Source organism: Temnothorax americanus, unplaced genomic scaffold (assembly GCF_048541705.1).
Source record: "Temnothorax americanus isolate GAGA-0224 unplaced genomic scaffold, ASM4854170v1 Scaffold28, whole genome shotgun sequence".
Taxonomy (NCBI): Eukaryota; Metazoa; Arthropoda; class Insecta; order Hymenoptera; family Formicidae; genus Temnothorax; species Temnothorax americanus.
In genome coordinates, this window is record NW_027509421.1 from 398,916 (window position 1) to 418,983 (window position 20,068).

The window sequence follows — 20,068 nt, forward strand, 5'->3', positions numbered from 1 at the left end:
TATTATCCATTTAAATAAGATTTTGTAATCTATTTCTAATTTACTTTTAAATTCCATTAAGTGCAAGTGAAAGAAGTAATGAGAAAATTATAATACAGTCACACACACACACACACACACACACACTGTGCACGATAATGATCGCTTTGTCTCTGTCTTATCTCATAGGACCACGTCATGTCAGACCAATTCGAATCAATACCACTCTGCACACATATAAATACCGTTCTGCGTATTGTAAAGGAGCACTTCTGTAATTATTGAGAAATACGGTCTACAATATCCCATCTAAAATAAACCGGCAATGAAGGAAGAAATTATCGAAAGAAGAAGCACTTTCGCGTCATCTTATAAAAACTTCGCGCAAGAAAAATTCGTTTCCAAAAGCGTCGAGTGAAATACTATAATAAAAAAGAAAGTGCATCGGAAGGACTTCGTATTTATTCCAACGGATTCTACCTTCGGCTTGCTACAATTGACGATTAACTGTTGGCAATTCAACGGCAGACGCTGAGACGCATTATAAACGCGAGGAAGAAACCCTATACGCGAAGGAAACTTGTCCTTCTTCAATGACCTTATGCTTACAAAGAAACGCGAAACAAAAGACATGGGGAAAGGTGATCGAATTTCGTCGCTTCTAACGACGAAGAAACTCGTAGACAATAAGAACGAAAAAGAAAGTTTTCTATCACACGTCTTAAGTTTACGGTCTGAAGAGAATGTTACCTACGCCTACGCGGTCTTTCAAGTCGGCCCCATCTTCGATCCAATTCTCTGTAATCAGATCCAATATAACTCGCGTAACCCTTCAGCAAGATGCAACGAGCTGAGTCTAATCATCGTCTAATCGGTCGACGGTTCATTTCAGAGCCGGCAATAGTTAGAGCCGCGCAATACGACCAGATAACGGATATCCTATGGACGGATGAAAAATGAAGATGGGCGTATCGCTCGGAATTATTAATTTTTTAAAAAAAAGGAGCTATCTCTCTCAGCAAATCGATAAGAGAATTAAGAATCCGTAACACGGATAATAACGGGATGAGATCTGACAGGAGAAATAGGGAATGTTCTTTCTCGTATGATTCATGAAGTATTTCATATGAACGTAGAGAATTTATCAACTGTGACAGACAAAAATCAAGAATAACTTTTGTGTAAGACGGAATACAATTAAATATAAAAATCGGATATATCGTACTATCGCTTGCCGCCAAATCAATTTATAACAACTTACTTACTTGTAGCAATTAGCGCCCTGCCCTGCGAAACAGAAAAATATTTATCTTAGATTGTATATGTAAAAAAAAAAAAATCCAAACGACTGAGGGAATAAAAGAATCCTACGCTATGGTTCTCCAATTGATGAAACAATACAACAATAACATGCATACTTTTCTTTTTCACGCACACAGCAATTAGAATAGAAGCGAATAACAATTACGAGATATCTAAATTGAAGATCGTTTTGAATGCCAATCAGAGATCGATTTATTCTAAAAATTTGAATAAAATTTGAATACAATGTGAATAAACTTTAAGTAAAATAGAACTGCTTACATATATTGCGTTGCAATAATCTCCATATATTGCAGAAAAAATTTATTGTATATTATTACAAAGGTTGTAATTCGAATCAGCCTTGTTTTCTTGCGCGCAACAACCAAGAGCTCATATTATTGAGCGCGTGCGTGACAAACCCTTTGTCGCAACTGATTCCAGATCGTTTTACTCGGTTACGAAAAATTTACATGGTAACATATGCACCGATCGATGAGCGTAATTTTGGTGCACCGAATTCCTAGCATCAATAATGTCTAGAATTAATGCCGATAACGAATAACATATTTGGTTATTCTGTGGTTTGAGTAATTGTAGGCAACGCGCATTACTATTACAATTGGCATTTATCATACGAAGCTTTCAATATATATATGACAGAGGAGGGGCCTCTTCAATAAACGACTTATTGCAACGTTGCTCGTCACCGAGAGAACATCGATTTCCGGTGTATCTCCAAAATAGAAGTTTATCCGTGATCCTGCACTCTCCGCATGGCAAAAGTGCTCGTTGGAGCTTGCAAAAGTCCATCAAAGTTTCGCCTACGGTATGCTCGATAGTGCAATCACGACGATTTACATACATACATAAACACGAACATCGCGACCGCGGCAGATGCATGGAAAACAGAATTGTAATTCAGAGTCAGTTATCAAAAGACATTATGGCTGATTTAAATTATTTGCATATCGCTTTAACCGTTTACTAAATATATCCACTGTTTCTCGACGTTCGGGAGACAAATAGTAACGTTGAGTTACACTCGGTGCTCGCGATAATTATAACTCCGAACACACGTTAATTATGCAACTGATTGAGCTGCAGTTGCTTATCGCTCTAGAACAATATTGCCGAACGCGATACGAACTCTTCGATGTTCTCTACAAGCCTGCGACAAGTTGCATACCAATGAGTCGTAACAAAAGCGAGTGCTGCATCGTTCCTACCTGCACGTGAGCGCAAACCGAGAATCTGTATTGTAACGCGCGTACGTAAGGTCGAGCGTATTCAACGGAGTTAACGATAAAGTTCCTATACGGGCAGGACGTGAATAAAGCGCTTAATGACAATCGCCATTTGTGACTTCGGCACTTTGCCGGAAAATTGTATAGCATTATAGAACGTATAGAGAACTTATAGAACGTTTGACATGAGATATTAAGTGTGGCGAGTTGCGCGCGATTAGTTGCAATTGTTTAAAAGATAAACAGTACGAAGGGACAAAAATACAATTTCTGATTTATTTGGGGTTGTTAAGCAAAGCATTTAGACAAAATCATGAATAGCTTTACTAGACAACTCGAATGTATGTCAGCATATTCTGGTTACTTAGAAAGACAGTTTTATGTTTCTTGCCTGCGAAACAACATTGAAATATGTGCTAAATTTTGGTAAAACATTTTCTCTTATAAGAAAGTTTAATTTTATCATATAGACATAATTTTGTAACTTAAATTCAATTGCTGTGATCAAATTTCTGTCTATATTTCATCTATTATACACATGCAAAATGTTTACTAATGTTACAATCTTAATATCTTAATTTGCTTTCATAAATTGTTTCCATATATTACTGTTTTCTTCCATTCTAATCTTTCTTGTAATCTATATTAAAAATATATATTTTATAGACAAAAACGTGGATATACCATTATATAATTTACTTAAGTAGACTAGACCTATAAACCACACAGAGTCAGGCTTCACTTGCTACAAGTCGCTGAATACAAATACATGCTGAATCACTGATGGCACGATTTTTCACTCAGAAAGGTAATCTTCCGAATTAGTCTTTAAATAAAATAAAGCGTTATTTGACACAATCCTCGCTACCGTCATTTTAGAAAAGAAAAAAAGAAATTTAGTCTGCAAATTAATGAATGATGTAATTTCTTGTACGTTTATTATAAATTTCGCGATATTTTCCGTCTCGTTTGATTGTTTCGATGGAACTGTGTGACTACTAGCCCGAAACTCGAACAGCGCAAAGTAGTTAACACCGCGTGATGTTTAAAAGTACTTAATTCCCTGTTGTAATTTAATTATACAACACCAAGTTAGTTACGCGACTGTGTTCACATGTAAATATACTTATTTGACATTTTAGAAGGTTGATGGCTAAAGCTAACGCACTTTTAGTGTTTGCGATAGAAACTATAACGTGCTATTTTCTGCTTATATATCAAACTAGCTGGTTACCCGGGCTTCGCCCGGGAGTCGTTTTTCTTGAAACAACTTCATTTGTGTTTCAATATTCTTATTGTAGACAAACATAAGGAGTGTGTCGGGTTGTTGATTAAAGACGGTAGTTTAACTTTTCTGCATGAATAACACATTCTAGGTGCTTAAGTTTTAAACTTTTTTACTTCACAATGATCACATATTGCATCCATTTTCCCAATTATTACACTCGGATGAAATTGATATTCGTAATTTGAATCATAACTAAATGCCTCTAATTTCAAATCGGACCGCATAAATGTTTTCGTGGATTAAACATGTCATAACCGGTTTTTTTCTACTCGAGTTTCACACTATTGAATCATTTCCGCTTTTCCGATATTTCACTTACCGATCAGCGACATCATCCCTTGGTTTACCCAGGCGTTTTTTCGGGAATTTTGAGATTGCTCGCTCACTATGTACCCAGAACCTCGATTTTCCATTTAAAAAACCAAAAAATAAAATCAGTAATCGGTAATCGGTTTGTGAAATTACTAAGCTGACCTGCTATCAATTCACTCTCTTGTCATTATAAGCTGCTAGTTTTACATATTATATGTCATTTTGATTTTTATAAAAAAAGAACCCTTTTACCAATCATCGCCAAATTCAATACCAACCTTCCTTTAATAATACTCTATATAAAATTACATGTATAACTTATACACTTTTCAAACAGAAATTGGTAACCCCTTCACCGATCCTCGCCAAATTTAATAACAACTTTCTTAAATAATACTGTATCTATCAAATAACTTATACATTTTTTTAAGCAGAAATCGGTCCCCTCCACCGATTCTCGCCAAATTCGAAACAACCTTCTTTTAATGATACTCTATTCTCGCCAAATTCAAAATAATAATATTCTATCCATAAAAAAAAATTAGCTTGATATCTTAAAATTTGCAGACATCAGAACAATTACGTAGATTTTTTTTAGACGGAAATCGGTAACCCCTTTATTAGGAAATTCTACCCCTGTTTTATATACAATTCTTTAAGATTCGGTCAATTATTTCCCGAAAAATTGGAAAAACTTCGGATACTGGTTCCAATAAAAATCGGTAACGAAAAACTATACACCTTATAGCACTCCCCGGGAAATTCTACCCCTACTTACTACTTACTACTACCCCTCTCAAAAAATACAGAGAAATTAAAAACGTATAAAATGCAGGTCGATATCTTAGATTTTCATCTTATCTTAATTTTTTACTTTTCCCTTTAATTATATTCGTATTTTATATATATTTTTTACAGTTTCAAAAAATGCTTCAACGTTACAAAATAAAAAGAAATCGCTTTTCAATCATTCGTTTCACTATCATCATCACAAAACTGCTGTTTGCCCGCAAAAAATCCGTAAAAAAGACGCATCCCCTCGGGAAATCAAACAACTGAACCAAAGAGATGCCATTTCCAATTCCTTAAAAAAAGGGAAGCCAATGGGAATCGTGTCGGCCCTTCCATTTACCCATGAGTACTAAGAAGACCATATAAAGAGAAAATATGTCTTCATGGACTGCTAAATAATAATATATGCGACACATTTGCAATAACGGCGAGTACAATTGGCTTTAATTACTACAATACATATATTACATATTTATGCAATTAATTAGTTATTTAAAATATAATTATCTGTAATCGCGTAACGTAATTTGTCATAACTGCAAAATACCATAATCTTCGTTGGCAAACGACACAAATAGTTTTGTTTAACATTAAATCGATTAATTAATAATTATTGATGTAAATGGAAGTATTTATATAGTATTAAATTGACATATTTATTAAACGTATTAACACAACTATATTCAACTATTTAATATGTAATTTTGCTATTATTTGCTAATGTTAACCAGGGCGCGATGTAATTTGTAAAATAAAATAAACATACTTTATCACGCACTGTTATCTGTTGCAATTCAAATACCCCATCAAAAACTGGCAATGGCATACTTCGCGCTCCATCAGTGCATGTGAAAGTTGGGGCGTAACACTATGCAATTAACCATATATTGCTAGCCATCATTATTCATTGCAGATATATCAGCGATAATAGCTTTGCTGAAGAGCACGACCGATGCGTGAGAATTGCGTATTTAAAGAGTTAAAATCACGATATTACAATATCGATAAAATTGCAAATATGCAGCGATCAAATTTTGTGACAGCAATAATTGCTTTTATTATATATGTATACTCACGTATACAATATTGCTCCAAATTTATTAGAAAGTAAAATATTATTTAAAAAATAAAATTATACGCTTTTATATATTTAAAATTTCATGATGTTCAATTTTCAGTATTTAAAAGTTTCAATTGTATGGATGATAGATTTCTCAGATCTTGCAACATTCAAAAAAATAGCACGAAATATATTAATTATTAAATATAAAATTTGTAATATATATAACAAACTAAAGTAAAACTAAAATACCTTTAATTTTATCGTTTAAAATAATCGAAAACAAAGTGGTTGTTCTTAATCAAGATTAGTATTTCGGTAATCAATCAAGATCAATTAGTTTTATTCTTGCTTGCTATAATACATTTATTGTTCGCAATGTGTATTCCCTGCAGTAAACAAATCACACAAATTAAACCCTGTCTTTTTCTTGCAAACAACATATATATGTACGGAGCTTAAAAGTTTCATACAATATATTGTATATCCAAGCAGATATTGCGAACATACTGTTGAACATGCCAAGAGTGTGTGTATGTTAGATCCTAGGCATTTAAAAAGGAAAAGATTGTGGAATTCCATTTGGCCGCAGAAACAATTTTATATGTAAAATATAAGTTGTTTTATATTTATATTAAAATAAAATAAAAATTACTTTACACGAGAGCCGCGCTGTGACTGTGCTTTCCTATTACCATGTGGATTTTGATGTGTCACCCCGTAACGGTAAATTTTATATGCGCACGCGCTGTACGTTAAGTCAATTTTTAACGTTTGAAAATAAACAATGCATGAGAGAGATTCACTAAAGGTCTAAAGATATCGAGTAACGCAAACGTTTTTTATGTGTGCACGTAAATTAGCTGATTGGAATGCTGTACGTAAAGCTGTTTTGAATGGAAGCTGAAGCGAATTAAATGTTATATAAAGCCTTAATTGCATTAACCGCTATAGCATCATGACTATCGCATTAAGTAAGGGTATGCGAATATCTAAATGCATACATTGAACCTCTTAAGTGGGGAGAGAGCAACTAGAATTTCTGCACGGATCTTACTTGTCGCGAATTACTAGGAAAATTACATTAAGACGTTGCATGCGCAACGGCAGTTATAACCGTTTAAACGATTCTTGCCTATAGATACGGAACCACGATTATTAAATTGAATGGTATGACAATTAAGGTACGACGATACGAACAATATGCAATATAAACCTATAAAACGAATAAAAATAAGCAATTGGAAAAAGATTTCTAATTAGAATTCAGACTTTCCTTATGTATTTTTACTTCTTTTGTAATATAAAAAAAACTAAATTTTATAATTTCTTAATAAATCTTAAAAAAAAAATAATAATGAACAAATTGTAGCGTTAGATTCAGCATTACAAAGTCTCTGCTTTAACGCGACAGAATTGTCTATATATTTTCTCACGTTACGTACGCGGCATTCTGAGGATTCAGTCTTTGCAAAATTCATACCGTCCCATGACTAGAAATTTAAAATACAGACAAGGTATTTTCCATAAAAGAGAATGAGAAATGTACGGATTCAGATAAAAGAAACGGGATTTTAATAGGATACGTAAAACCATCTTCGATTTCGTGGTAATCGTACGCATGCAACGTAGCTAAAAAAGAACAATAACTGATTCACGCAGAACAGGAAGCAATTAACGTGTACAATCGTTCTCGGAGAAAGAAATCAAATTGTTTCACTCAACCATCCGATGATGGAAACTCCGATGTAAAACTTTCTTTCCATCGGTAGAAATCCTCTAACTTGCTTAATATCGATGCTAATGCGTGATATTTTAAAATAACGATTCTTTAAACGATTTTACAATTAACGAAATTAATCGAAATTTAACGGATAATAATGTAAAATGTTGCGGATAAATATATCATCTCTACTAATATTTCTCTGCAATTTATTCTTTTTTCCTTAAAAAAAAATATTATACTACTGCTTGAAATTAATCGCCGTATCAATCTGTAAAGTTTTTCCTTCCTATACGCGAAATATTCGGGCGAATAAAAAATACGTCCGAAAATTCGTGCAGTATTAACAACTATATTGTTTCAATGCAACTTTCATAAATATATGTCAAAATCATTTGATAAATTGTACAATGAATTGTACATGATTTATATTTTATTCGTTCGGTATTGTTCTGCGTGTAATTTGGTTACAAGATATTTACGAGAAATACGTACGTCGAAAGAAATTGTAATATTCAATACGCTATTGTCGGTTAAATTTGTATGCGTTCACATATTCGGACGAATGATGCCCACGTTCGATGGCCAACGAAATCATAAAAATGAGGAAAAACAAAAATATCATTCCAAGGCTTCAACAGTTGCATGTTAACCTTGCGCAAATCCTAGGATAGCGTCACATATTTCCACGCTTTGGAATGCTACGTAACAGTCACGCAACGTTTTCACATTGTCGCATACCTAGTCGCATACTCACTGCACGAGTTTCCGTTTTGATTCCTTTATAGGTTCTCGTGATTACATTATTTCATTTCTGAATACTTTGGGAAGCGCTTCCAAACCGTATACTTAAGCGAGAAATTGTTCGGAGCAATATCGGACAGCGGAGCAATCTCATTAGAACATAATGGATTCTCAACTTAAGTCTTGACCCTTGCAACAAAATTGGTACTAGCACGCGAGAAAACCGTCCAAGAAAGGAAAAATCAGATTGTTTCCAGTGGATGATCAATATTTAATCTTATCTCGTCAGTTCCATTTTAGTTTTTCAAAGATATTATATGTTATCTGCACAAGCTAATTTTTTTACATAAATACAGCAGAAATATAAAGAAAACAATAAAACGAATGAAATTACTTATTGATGTAATATCAAATGCACAAAATCAAATATGAACCGTCATTTCGGACAATCGTTCTATCGATTTGTCTGCGGAGAGTTGTATAAACAAGATCTTGATCGTATTTGTTCCCATACTTCTACATGTCTCTAACATTTGCGAGGAGCACCGTAAAAAGAAACGATTTACGTCAATCCGTCGTAAATAGTTACGGAGATTCGAGCCGCGTGATGGAACGCATGCATCGAAACAGTGTCGTTACGTCTAGAGCGCCATATTTTTTCAGAACGTAATCGGCGCCATGAAAATTCAACGAATGATACGCCATCACGCAATGCACTAACGATATTTTCCACGCGTAATCGGCGAGCGACGACACGTAAATTCACTATGCAAAAAATAGCTAGAAAACTGGCGAATTATCTTGAACTCGGCGAAATAATGCATGCCAGTGTTTATCTCGCGACGGGTGAACGTGCCCGTTTTATCGCGGGCACCGAAACTGAAGTGACGTGAAAGGTCGATATTTGCTTTGCGAGTTAAGAGGAAAAGCTCAAAAACAAAGCAATCTACGCGCGAAGGAAACGCGCAATTATAAAATGCACAATAAAAATTTTAAATCTATCAAAGAGAACAAAAGAGATTTTTTTTCCAATTAATTTAATTTCCAATAAATAATCATTGCTACCTCTACCAAAATGTGTCGACAATCATGAGAATATCTATGAAATATACGAAAACTGTCCTCATTTTCCATTATACAATATATATAGTTTTATATACAAAATTGTGTCATATCAGATATCTAGAGAATAAAATTCTCATTATAAGATTAGAATCTCTAGTAGATATCCGTATTAATTTATAGACAACTCAATATAACTTTTCAATACAATTCAACGTGAATATTAAATTTGTCGCAGCGTTATAATCACGAAATTCAACGGCATTACTACAAATTTAATTTATACCACATTAAAATAAGTGTAATTTTTTTACATGAACCGCTATAGAGCCGTCACAATTAACAAATCACATTACACAAATATCCGTCGTTTCTTTTTCACAGAATAATTAACTGGAGCTGAAAACTTTTCGAATCTAAAGCTTGCTGAAGTTCAAACAACTGCGAGTTTATTCGCCACAAGCAACTCTCTTTCTTGAGAAAAGTTACGCCAATTAAGACACTTCTGTGATCGGATTCCAATGGCATTCTGCTCGGAACTTATAAATGGATCTTTCGTGGGTCTAGCTCTAGGGAAACAACCTGGAAAACGATGAGAATTACACATCGTTCTTCGCGCGAAAATGGTCAGCTGGTTTTGTTGACCATCGTGTATTTTTCACGCGCAACAATGAGGCTGTACGGAAAAACATTTTACGTAAAAAGATGAAGAAAAGAAAATATGACACGAAGGTGTCTGAATCGATTTTACAGGTCGAATCGGTGACCTGGATATACACGACATGATAATGCATTAAATCGTATATTTAGAAGATGATAAGAAAGATTTTTATCCATGTAAGAATTTGAGAATATTTGTTCGTCTCCGTGTGTTTTATTGCATACTACATATTTTCTAGCATGAGTAATGCAAATTAAATAATTCTCATTGTAAATCTGTCTAACTAGAATGCCAATTATAAGCTTCATTAATTATGAATGGAATAAATTTAACAAGAGGTGACACACGCCGCATTTCAAAGCGGATCGAATTTTAATTTGTCAACGAAACAAAATCGATGTTCGCATTTGCGCGGCAATGCATTTGACAATCACGCCAATTCTCCGCGATACATACGTCACAACACGACTGCTACGTGCAAAGCAATTGTTAATAAAAACGGAAAATGCGAAATTTCGAAATGCGCACTGCGGCGCAAGGCTATCACAAGCGTAATTCATTGCGTTTCAACTCGCAGGTTATCATACCGTCGCGTCGCGGCCGCGACGAAACCGCGTACCGCTATAAAATAGAGTCCTTGTTCCATTACTGATGCGAAACGGCAGAAGAAAAATACCTAAAAAAAAAAAAGAGAGTCGTGACTCCGCGCAGGCAAAGCAGAAAGAAACACGAAACTTTGCTCAAAGAAACTTCTTCCTCGTTTGTCCTGAGCTATGGCGCGACAAAAAATGCAGATAACTCCCACGACTGCCGTCGCAACGTTGAGAAGAATTCGCGGAAGGATAAAAATAGTATCATTATTGAACACAATAATGCATGTAAATCATAAGTATATGCAATGTAGGGGAGACCGGAGCTCGTTGGCACCGTTTTTACAATTTCGGCATTTGAGTTTTTATACAACTATAATTATCATGATTAAACAATACTAATATGATAGAGAGAACCTTTCTTTACATTTTTATGCTAGGAACGCTCCTGTATACCGTATAGTTTCTTTGTAATAAATGAAATATGAACATGCTGCATTGTGGCCAACTTTCCCCGATAGTAGGGTAAGTTGGCTATGCGACAAAAGTCCACGTTAAATTAATGAATACGTAATAGAAACACAAAACGGGTAACACATACGTACTTCTTGATAAAGATTGTATCTTTTAAAGTTATTTTGTAACGATCGAATATCAAAACGTTGTTGCAGAAAAATAATTGTGAACTATTTTAGATGTAGCTTTCTTTATCATAAAAATATTAATATAAATATATATTTAGCTTCTATCAGCATTGTAGATAGTAAATCACATGCTCAAACAGGTCTCACGCGCACGGCAACAACAAATCAAGCTAAGCGTGTCATGATATGAGCCAACATACCCCATCCCTACATACGTTTTATTTCAGTCGTTTTATTACAATAAATTATATACTATTGTTAGTCAAAATAACATGTATAGTAACAGAAACTTTTCTTTTAACTAATGATACGTCACTTTGATTTACTTCTCATCAAGCTGAAGAATATTAATACGATATTTTGAAACGCTCGAAAATTTACTTGTCACCTCTTGAATCAGACTTTTCTTCTTTTCTATTGTAATACTTGTTTGATTAAAATAAAACTTTGTGAAAAGTACCTATGTCATATAAGAAATATTTTGTGATAACTTTTCCATTGTTCTTTTTGCTATAAATATATAAACGGAACGCATTGCCAACTTGCCTCTTGTGCCAACGAGCCCCGGTCTCCCCTAATGTGTTCGCAAATCTAAATATATTATAAAACAAACAATTATATCAAAAATAGTTTCCTGTCAGAAATAGTTCATTTAAAAGAATGAAGTACTTTTCAGTGCTTACACCTAAAAACAAAATTATATAAAATTTCACAAATTGTAACAAAATTTGCCAAAACTTTTCCTCGCGCCCTTTCAAAATGAAAATGTGTGAAAAAGATTTTCATTACTTTTTTTTCCAATTTCTCTATGCTGTCATTCACTCAATCATGCTTATTCTAGAAAAGCTTTTTCGCTTTGAACGTTCAAAGGTAGAGCGACCTGATTTCAAGGAGCTTATTACACGCAAAATTATCTCTAATATTGTACGGCGTTAATATAGCGAAGTATTAAATTAATTAAGTAGAAAGTATAATTGTCCCGTGGTCGATTCCTTAAAGGCAATATTGCGCAAAGTATACCCCAGAACCACTGAATAACCTTTCGATATTCTTTCTCGATGTGACCGCTGTGTAAAATCATCCGAAGCAATTTAATGAAGTCGAGTTCCACAATGCAACCTCGTTGACGGCTAACTTTCGAAATTCAACTTTTTAATTATTGTGAAAACTTTATTTTATATATATGTATATGTTAATTTTTGTGACCATAGAATCAATATTTCTCTTTGAAAGGGATTTAAAAAAAAAAGAGAAAACAAATAAAAAAAGCAACATTATTTAAACATTAAGATAATACACAGATATGCAAAAAAATAATACTCGAGGAATAAAAATTCGAAAAACAACGGTAAAGTGTTTCATAATATTTCAGGCTTCTGAAATATGTTACGACCAATTTTGTTGTCCGTTCCTAACATGAAAAAAAAAAACAATAATGACCGCCGACGAGAGATATGACCTCCCATTAATAAAGTGTCAGAAATAAAATAATAGAGGCAGGAATTTCGTTCAAAGAGCGTGTTAATTTGTACGCTTTCATGTCTCGAGACAGTTAAGCCTCGATTAGTGGGTTTCTATCCTTCGCGCTTCTATCTTCTTTACGAGAAAAAAATTAGAAAAGCTGCAATCAAAAGTTGTTGTACTGTAAACGTTATATTTCGAAAATGGTGATAGCTCAAAATCGCTATTACGATTGCCCAAAGCAACGATGATTCACGCTCGAAGAAATTCAATCGTTCCGCCGAGCTGAAAATCGTACCAAAACCCAACTAGGCGCTTTGTCCATTTTACTTACAATACATACACTGCACTTCTAGTTCGCATTTAAGCGGGAATCCATTTCTAAGAATTGCGCAATTACGCAAATTGGATCTCTTCTCTTTATTCTCCAGACTCGAATCGCTTTCCACGCAATGCGAAAGAAGCAATCGAGCTTCGCACTTCAATGTCCGGGAATCATATCCTTTTCGTGCGACGGGATCGCATCGTATAATACGTTTACGATCGGTTCAGTTTACGACGAAAGTAATGTGCTTGCTGCATCAATTCTACAATGCGAGCGCTGTCTTTTACAGTACGCTACAATCGGTTCTCGGTATTTTCAAAAAATGGGGCAATGAGACCTCTTTTAGCACGTCGCACTTCGATTTACTTCACTCAATCGTCTAGCGTTATAATTTTCCTTCGCTCGATGTCGCGTCCAAATTGTTACGTATATCAAATAAAAAATATTTTTCTAAAAAATAACGAACGCGTAACAAAACTTTCCAAGTGGAATTGATTCATCGATACAATTATTTCGGGCACAAAAGCGTGATTTAATAACTTCCATAAAAAAAATTCGCGCAAAAATCTTCGGGTTTTTATCTCAATTTCGCACGCAAATCACATTAGTTTCGCTCGGTATACTCTCGATCAGGACGATCGTCTTCATCCTAACCATCGTCCGGATCAACGAATACCAATTCCCAAGATTTCCCATGTGTTTTCTCGTCAAACTTTTCTCCAGAATTTATCTCCGTTGCAGAAAAAGAATATAACAATCTTCCGATGTTAAAATCGGAGATAAGACAATTCAAATCATTTCTGATTATACCGTCAAATTACCTCAAATAACATTCACTCAACAAACAAAACTTTGATCTGTATTCTCGATTGATCTGCATTTTTTAATGTTAAATTAATTTATTTAACTCTATAGCATGTTTTTGACATTTAATACATGTGTCTAATTCTTACTTTACAGTGGCTTTAAATACATTTTTCGTAATAAACAAAAAAAATCAAATTCAAATTTAACAGTTATATTCAGTGATATGAAAAATGTAGAGTTAGATACGAATCTATATTAAATAAAATCTTACAAGAGTCAAATTTAGAATCCAGAAACTTTAAACAGGAGCAAGAATACAGACTTTCATGTTCGTTGTGTGTATCGCTTGTAGTAAGAAAGTTGGAAAATGGAAAAGTTTTCGATGTAGGAAAAAGTTATCGAGGTATACACAAGATGTATGGTACAATGTTCACGTATGATTCCTTATACGTCTAGGCACGTCAAGCAAGTACAATAAAACTTGTCTAAAGCGTGACTTTGATCACCTGTCTTTTCCGAAATCCCGTTTAATAAAGATTCATATCGAAAGATCGAAATCAGAACGTCGTGTCGTGCGAGATTCCTCGAAAAGAATCGATATCCCACGAACTATATAATTGATCCCATAAAATTATATCAATCACTTTCCAACACTAATGGATCAGCGTTCACTGAAAACCGAAATGTCGAGAAATGTTTTGTGTCGCGCGTGTCACGCGTGTCGTAATGTTTACTACTCTCTTTCTATCGCAAGCGCAAACTGTCGCAGCACGTTGCGTCCACGTCTCGCCTATTTCACGTCACACCACTCGAATTAACGGCGACGCGCGACTGCCGGCTCGACGACCGAGTGAGCGCCGAACGTGCGCTTTCGGCAGGCGCGGGCGTGACACGCCAGGTGGAATTCCGGCAAAGGCTCCGGGGAAACACCGCGTGATTTGCTCGTTGAAGCTCCGAAAGCTCCGTCAGCGCGCCGCAGCAACGTTTACGCGCGACTATCAGCTTTTCGGCGTAGAAGCACGCGCGACGCGACGCGACGGCGTGCGTCGCCGGCGGGCGCGTGCGTCGTCTCTCCCGACGCGAAAACCGCGAAGAAGCCGGACACCCCCGTGGAGAGCGAAACGCGCGCGCGACCGTCCGCAAGACCGTCACGGTCACAACAAAACGTGAGGCTGCCCACCGAGTGCCACGAGGAGTGGCAGGGTCGTGTCATCGACTCCTCGACCATTGCGACATCTTGACACTGTACGATCTAACCGCAAGCTCTAAGGATTTCAGGCTACCAGGTGCACCAGGTTACCAAGCATCAACTTCTCCACGGTGGTTGAACGAATATTTATGTCAGATGGGAGAGATTCTCGCGTATTTACGAACTCACGAATATAAAAAAAATAATGAAGACATAAGCTGTCAAGAAAGTATCTCGTATAAAGAACTCTTCGTTATATCACCCCAGCTAATATTACTATGTCATGAGGTAACATTCGAAAAGATACTGGCACACCTGACAGCGGGAGCCACGACTTCGGATAAGACAACGTAACATTATATGTTCCAATAGATGATATAATGAATAATCGTTATTTCTTAATGATTTTATTATATTTTAATGACCCTTAAATTTTTTTTATTCAACGTAGATATCCGCTTCATAAAAATTAATTTCCACTCGTGGTAGAAGTAAAAAAGAATAAAAACAAATCTTTGAAATCGCATTACATTTAAATTATTTGATGCAAAAATGTATAATAATATATTTTTAAAAAGTACGTTTAAAAAAGTACATTTGCCAAGAAGAAACTATATAGTCGAAATTATATTCCGTTTAGACAATTCAAACGATTGAATGGAGATTTAAATAAATGTATTAATAACTCTATTCATTAATCTAATTCTGCAGTAATTCTATCATTATTGAATGAAGTTTATCATTAAAAAATATTTCAATGCAACATTTATGACAAATTTATTCCGTCTGAAAATACATTAGAACGACATAAGTAAATAGATTATTCATTATCCAAATGAAATCATCAAATCAAATCAAATTACAGCAAATTAAATCTTTATTTAAATGGAAAGAAATTATGATGTCATCAGCAATATAATGTTTCATATCACTTGCTTCTTATTTAAAGGAATAAAATAATATGTTTATATTGATGAGGTGTCTACTTACTTGTGTCATCCTAGTATAACTGCGCTGTATTAGGGGAAATTACGATATTACGGGAAGACACGATGAAACATTCCCCTATCTGACATGATAAGCTGTGCTATGCTATATAATGAGGGGGATTAAATTGCTACTTTACTATAACGTAGAATCTGATCCTTTGTGCTCAGGATATTACGTCATCTGAAGGTGGAGAACGTCGTCAAAATCGGAACATTTATCATTACGCTCCCTTCTTCGTTTTTTATCGTTTTTCTTATCATCGCTTTTTTAGATGACTGACAGATGGTTACTTTTACAAGTCTAATAAAACTTTGTTATCGTAGCTGCTACAATGATCAAAATATAGATCAAACTTCTCCTGCCTAATAAGAACACACATATAAGCGTGGGCCCAATTCGAACGTTTAAACTAATTTTTCAATTGAGTAACCTGAGAGTTATACGAGAACTACGTTAAATATCAACAAACGAAAACTGACGCAAGAACAGCTCGTTTGGTACAAGGGACATCAATTTGTGCGGGTCGATGAAAAGCTGTGTGAGCCTTACGGTCGGTAACTATCCCAACGACAAGAGATGAAACCATCGGTCAGACTCTAGACTCTGAATACACCTAAAGCGACGAAAAGTTTTATACTCCGACCTTGCAAAAAACATATACTGAGTTACCGACCAACAAAATAATAGGAGCGACGAATAGCTAAAAAAAACTCCCGCGAGAAGATAGATTCACGCGTCTCTCTTTCTGACGTTGATAAGCGAAAAGGTTCAAAACCTGATAACGCAGTATGGCGTGCTGGAAATTATGATGATAAGCAAGAATCCAGGAATATCCCGTGATAATATGCTAGCATAATTGATAGATTGGAGTAGCTCAAAAGTCAATTAAAATTTACTAAGATATTCTTAGATTGTTTTGTTATTTTACGTGTAATATAAGTCCATAGTTTAGATTTTACGCCACGAATTTCAAACGCGCTCAAGTAAAACGCACTATTGAAATGATAAGCAAGATATGATAAGAATAATCATAAAAAGCGCTAATATGTATCACCTTACCCGAGTGTGATACGTGGTACATTTAAATAATTTTCCTACTACTGCATAGCGCTGACATGTTAATTACAAAGCTATTTTAATCATAATTATTACTCGACCCGTATAGTCGGATCTTCAATGGATCAGTGCACATTCGCATCTATATGGGTTGTGTGACAAAGTCAAGATTCCCTTCATAAGCATGCAAATTTATGTTAACGATGACATACACAACCAAATTACCATGATAATAACATACAGATGAATCTATTTTCCATCAATGGACCCACGTAAATCTCCGGCAAAAGATCAGTTAATTATTCACGTGACAATCTGCGCGAAAGGAAACCAAAAAAAGAACATCGTAAAAACGTAACGTGTTCTAATGGCACCATTAGTTTTAACGGTACTGGATTCCATCGCTAAATGTTATATAAGTACCGCTAAAATCACGTTGCAAAATAACTACAACGGTTTTCGTTTCGGACTTACGTCAGTAACGCGTACAATACAAAATGCTCGAGTGCCACGTTTAGCGCAAAAAGATGAACCGTAAATTATAATTTATTATAAACCTCTCTCCGATTTAAAGCGACGTAAATGCACTTTCGCAATGAGTCTCCATTATTACTTATATTGCCATGCGCGCAATTCGGTGCGACGCGACGGCGACGATGCGGTTTATCGCGACCGAAATACGCTGTTACAGAAACGGAAATTGCGGGAAACAGCGAAGGAGATTCTATTAGACTTACCTAAGTGCACGCCACTCCCCGTCTGTGGTTGTGGTCGGCGCGGACGTGCTCTTGTTCGGAAGACTCAGACGAGGACCGATGCGCAATGTCATGGGTCGTCTCCTTCGCGTGTAATCTGAAATAATCGAACGGTATAGAGAAATCTCCGAAAGCGAGGTCATGCTCCGAGGTCTTGCACGCGTAATCCGCCTCCTCCCAAGGGAGGGGAAGGGGCAACATTGTGCCTGGAAGGCAGGTGTTTGCGGAGAAAACATCGATTTAAAGGGATTACGGCACCGCATGGGATTGAATGGTGATGATGATAAATTCGATCCCACGCGTGGTAGACAATACATAACACGTGTCGTTTTTTCCCGTAAAAAACCGACGAACATGCATGATTGTCGGGCAGCCGATTGTGTTAAGCCTATTATGCAATTCTATTTGGACGAATACAACTGATACTTTCCAAATTTTTACTAACAAATAAGTTAAAAGTTTCATTCCCTATTCTATTGTGCATTGTTTTTAAAATAAAAATATAATTTATTTTAAGAGCTATTTTAATATTTAAATAAACTAATTTAATAAAAAAATAAATAAAATTCCAAAAACAAAAAAAAATTTTTACAAAGTCACGTTATGTCCGAATGATCTGTTTCCAATTTTACTATAAATTTTCAAAAATCTGTAACTGTTGGCAATATGAATATTTATAACTCTAACTGAATATAGCTTATCTTTCATATATTGTATCTATTTTCTCATTCAATCTCAATTATTGCAAAGAACAAAGACTGATGGAAAAAACATTGTTTTTGTTATTTCTTTCCTCACGCGTGCATTATGCAAAGTAATAATCTTACCATTCGCGGAACAAAGTGAGTTCCGTCCGTAAAAGACATGCGGCGATAAGAATTGCGAGTGTGGATTTGTGGGAGTTGGCGGGGAGGTCCGACTCGGATCTGATGAGGTAGTCCAAGGCGGTGCTGTATCCCGTACGGCATTTGATTCCGTTGAGACAACGGGAATGTCTTTGGTTACCCGCACTTCTATTCCCACAGACTGTAATAAGAACAACAAAATATTTGTGTTAAAAAAATATCATACAGAATATTTTTTACAGCAAATTTCAAACGTAACTATCATTCATCAAATATTTTAATATATATTCAATAAAAATATTGAATAAAAATAAATTTTATCAATAAAAATATTGAGAAAAATTTAAAAAAAACATAAAAATTAAAGCTCCGTAAAAGTAAAAAATCCATTTGAATTTATGAGAAAAGAAAAAATTTTATTACTTTGTTATACGTATAAACAATAGTTACATATTTTTTTTATTTTCAACTACAATATACAATTTCAAATCTATTATTGTCTCGATAATTTAATCAATTAACATTGATTCTCATGTTTACAAGGACAATATAAAATAAACATTTGCATCACAAATTACTTAAGTCTTGTATGTACGTACGTACAAGCACTTACGACTGAACCGTTCTATGTCAAAATATGATAATAACGTCAAAGAAAAATTTTATTGATCTCCTTTTTATATTCCGCACAATCAAGTCGCTAGACCACAAATTCGGTTATAACTAACCGAAATTTGTTCGGAAATTTCATGCTTCATGCGTGGGTCGTATCGAACTATGTTACATTGTCTATTATTACGAACTGAATTACGTACAAAAGGCGTCGCGAACAGATATCGGATGCGTCTACGGTACTATAAAATGTAATTAACCGACACAAAGGCAATCGTTTTTGTAATAAAATCGAAACACTTAATCGAATTACAAATATTACTCCGTGCCGAGTGACTAATTGTCCGTTTTCACCAACGTCGTTTAACTTGAACCTTAGTTCAATTCACTCTTTATCTCTTTCTAACAGTCTCCCTTTTAGAAACAGACAAAGAGTGAATTGAACCAAGGTTCAAGTTGGTGAAAACGACGTTGGTGAAAACGGGCATGACTATGGATGCATTCCGTTTCACGCATGATGTGCATAATGCATTATACTTATCCTTTTTTCATTCGGTGAACAACAAGGATAAGTAATGCATTATGCGTATCATGCGTGAAACGGAACGCGCTCTATATTTGTCC

The 20,068-nt window shown here is 35.1% G+C and overlaps 1 protein-coding gene across 2 annotated transcripts in view; it reads right to left on the minus strand.

Moving 5' to 3' along the window:
- The window catches only part of Dnc (phosphodiesterase dunce), a 317,538-nt gene that overhangs the window by 284,306 nt on the left and 13,164 nt on the right, over positions 1–20,068 (minus strand). For both annotated transcript variants that reach the window (XM_077410119.1, XM_077410132.1), the window contains exons 2-3: positions 18,815–19,013; positions 17,970–18,084 (exon numbers count right to left, since the gene is read on the minus strand). In XM_077410119.1, coding sequence (XP_077266245.1) covers positions 17,970–18,084; positions 18,815–19,013 — 314 coding nt within the window. The remainder of the gene's footprint in view (positions 1–17,969; positions 18,085–18,814; positions 19,014–20,068) is intronic.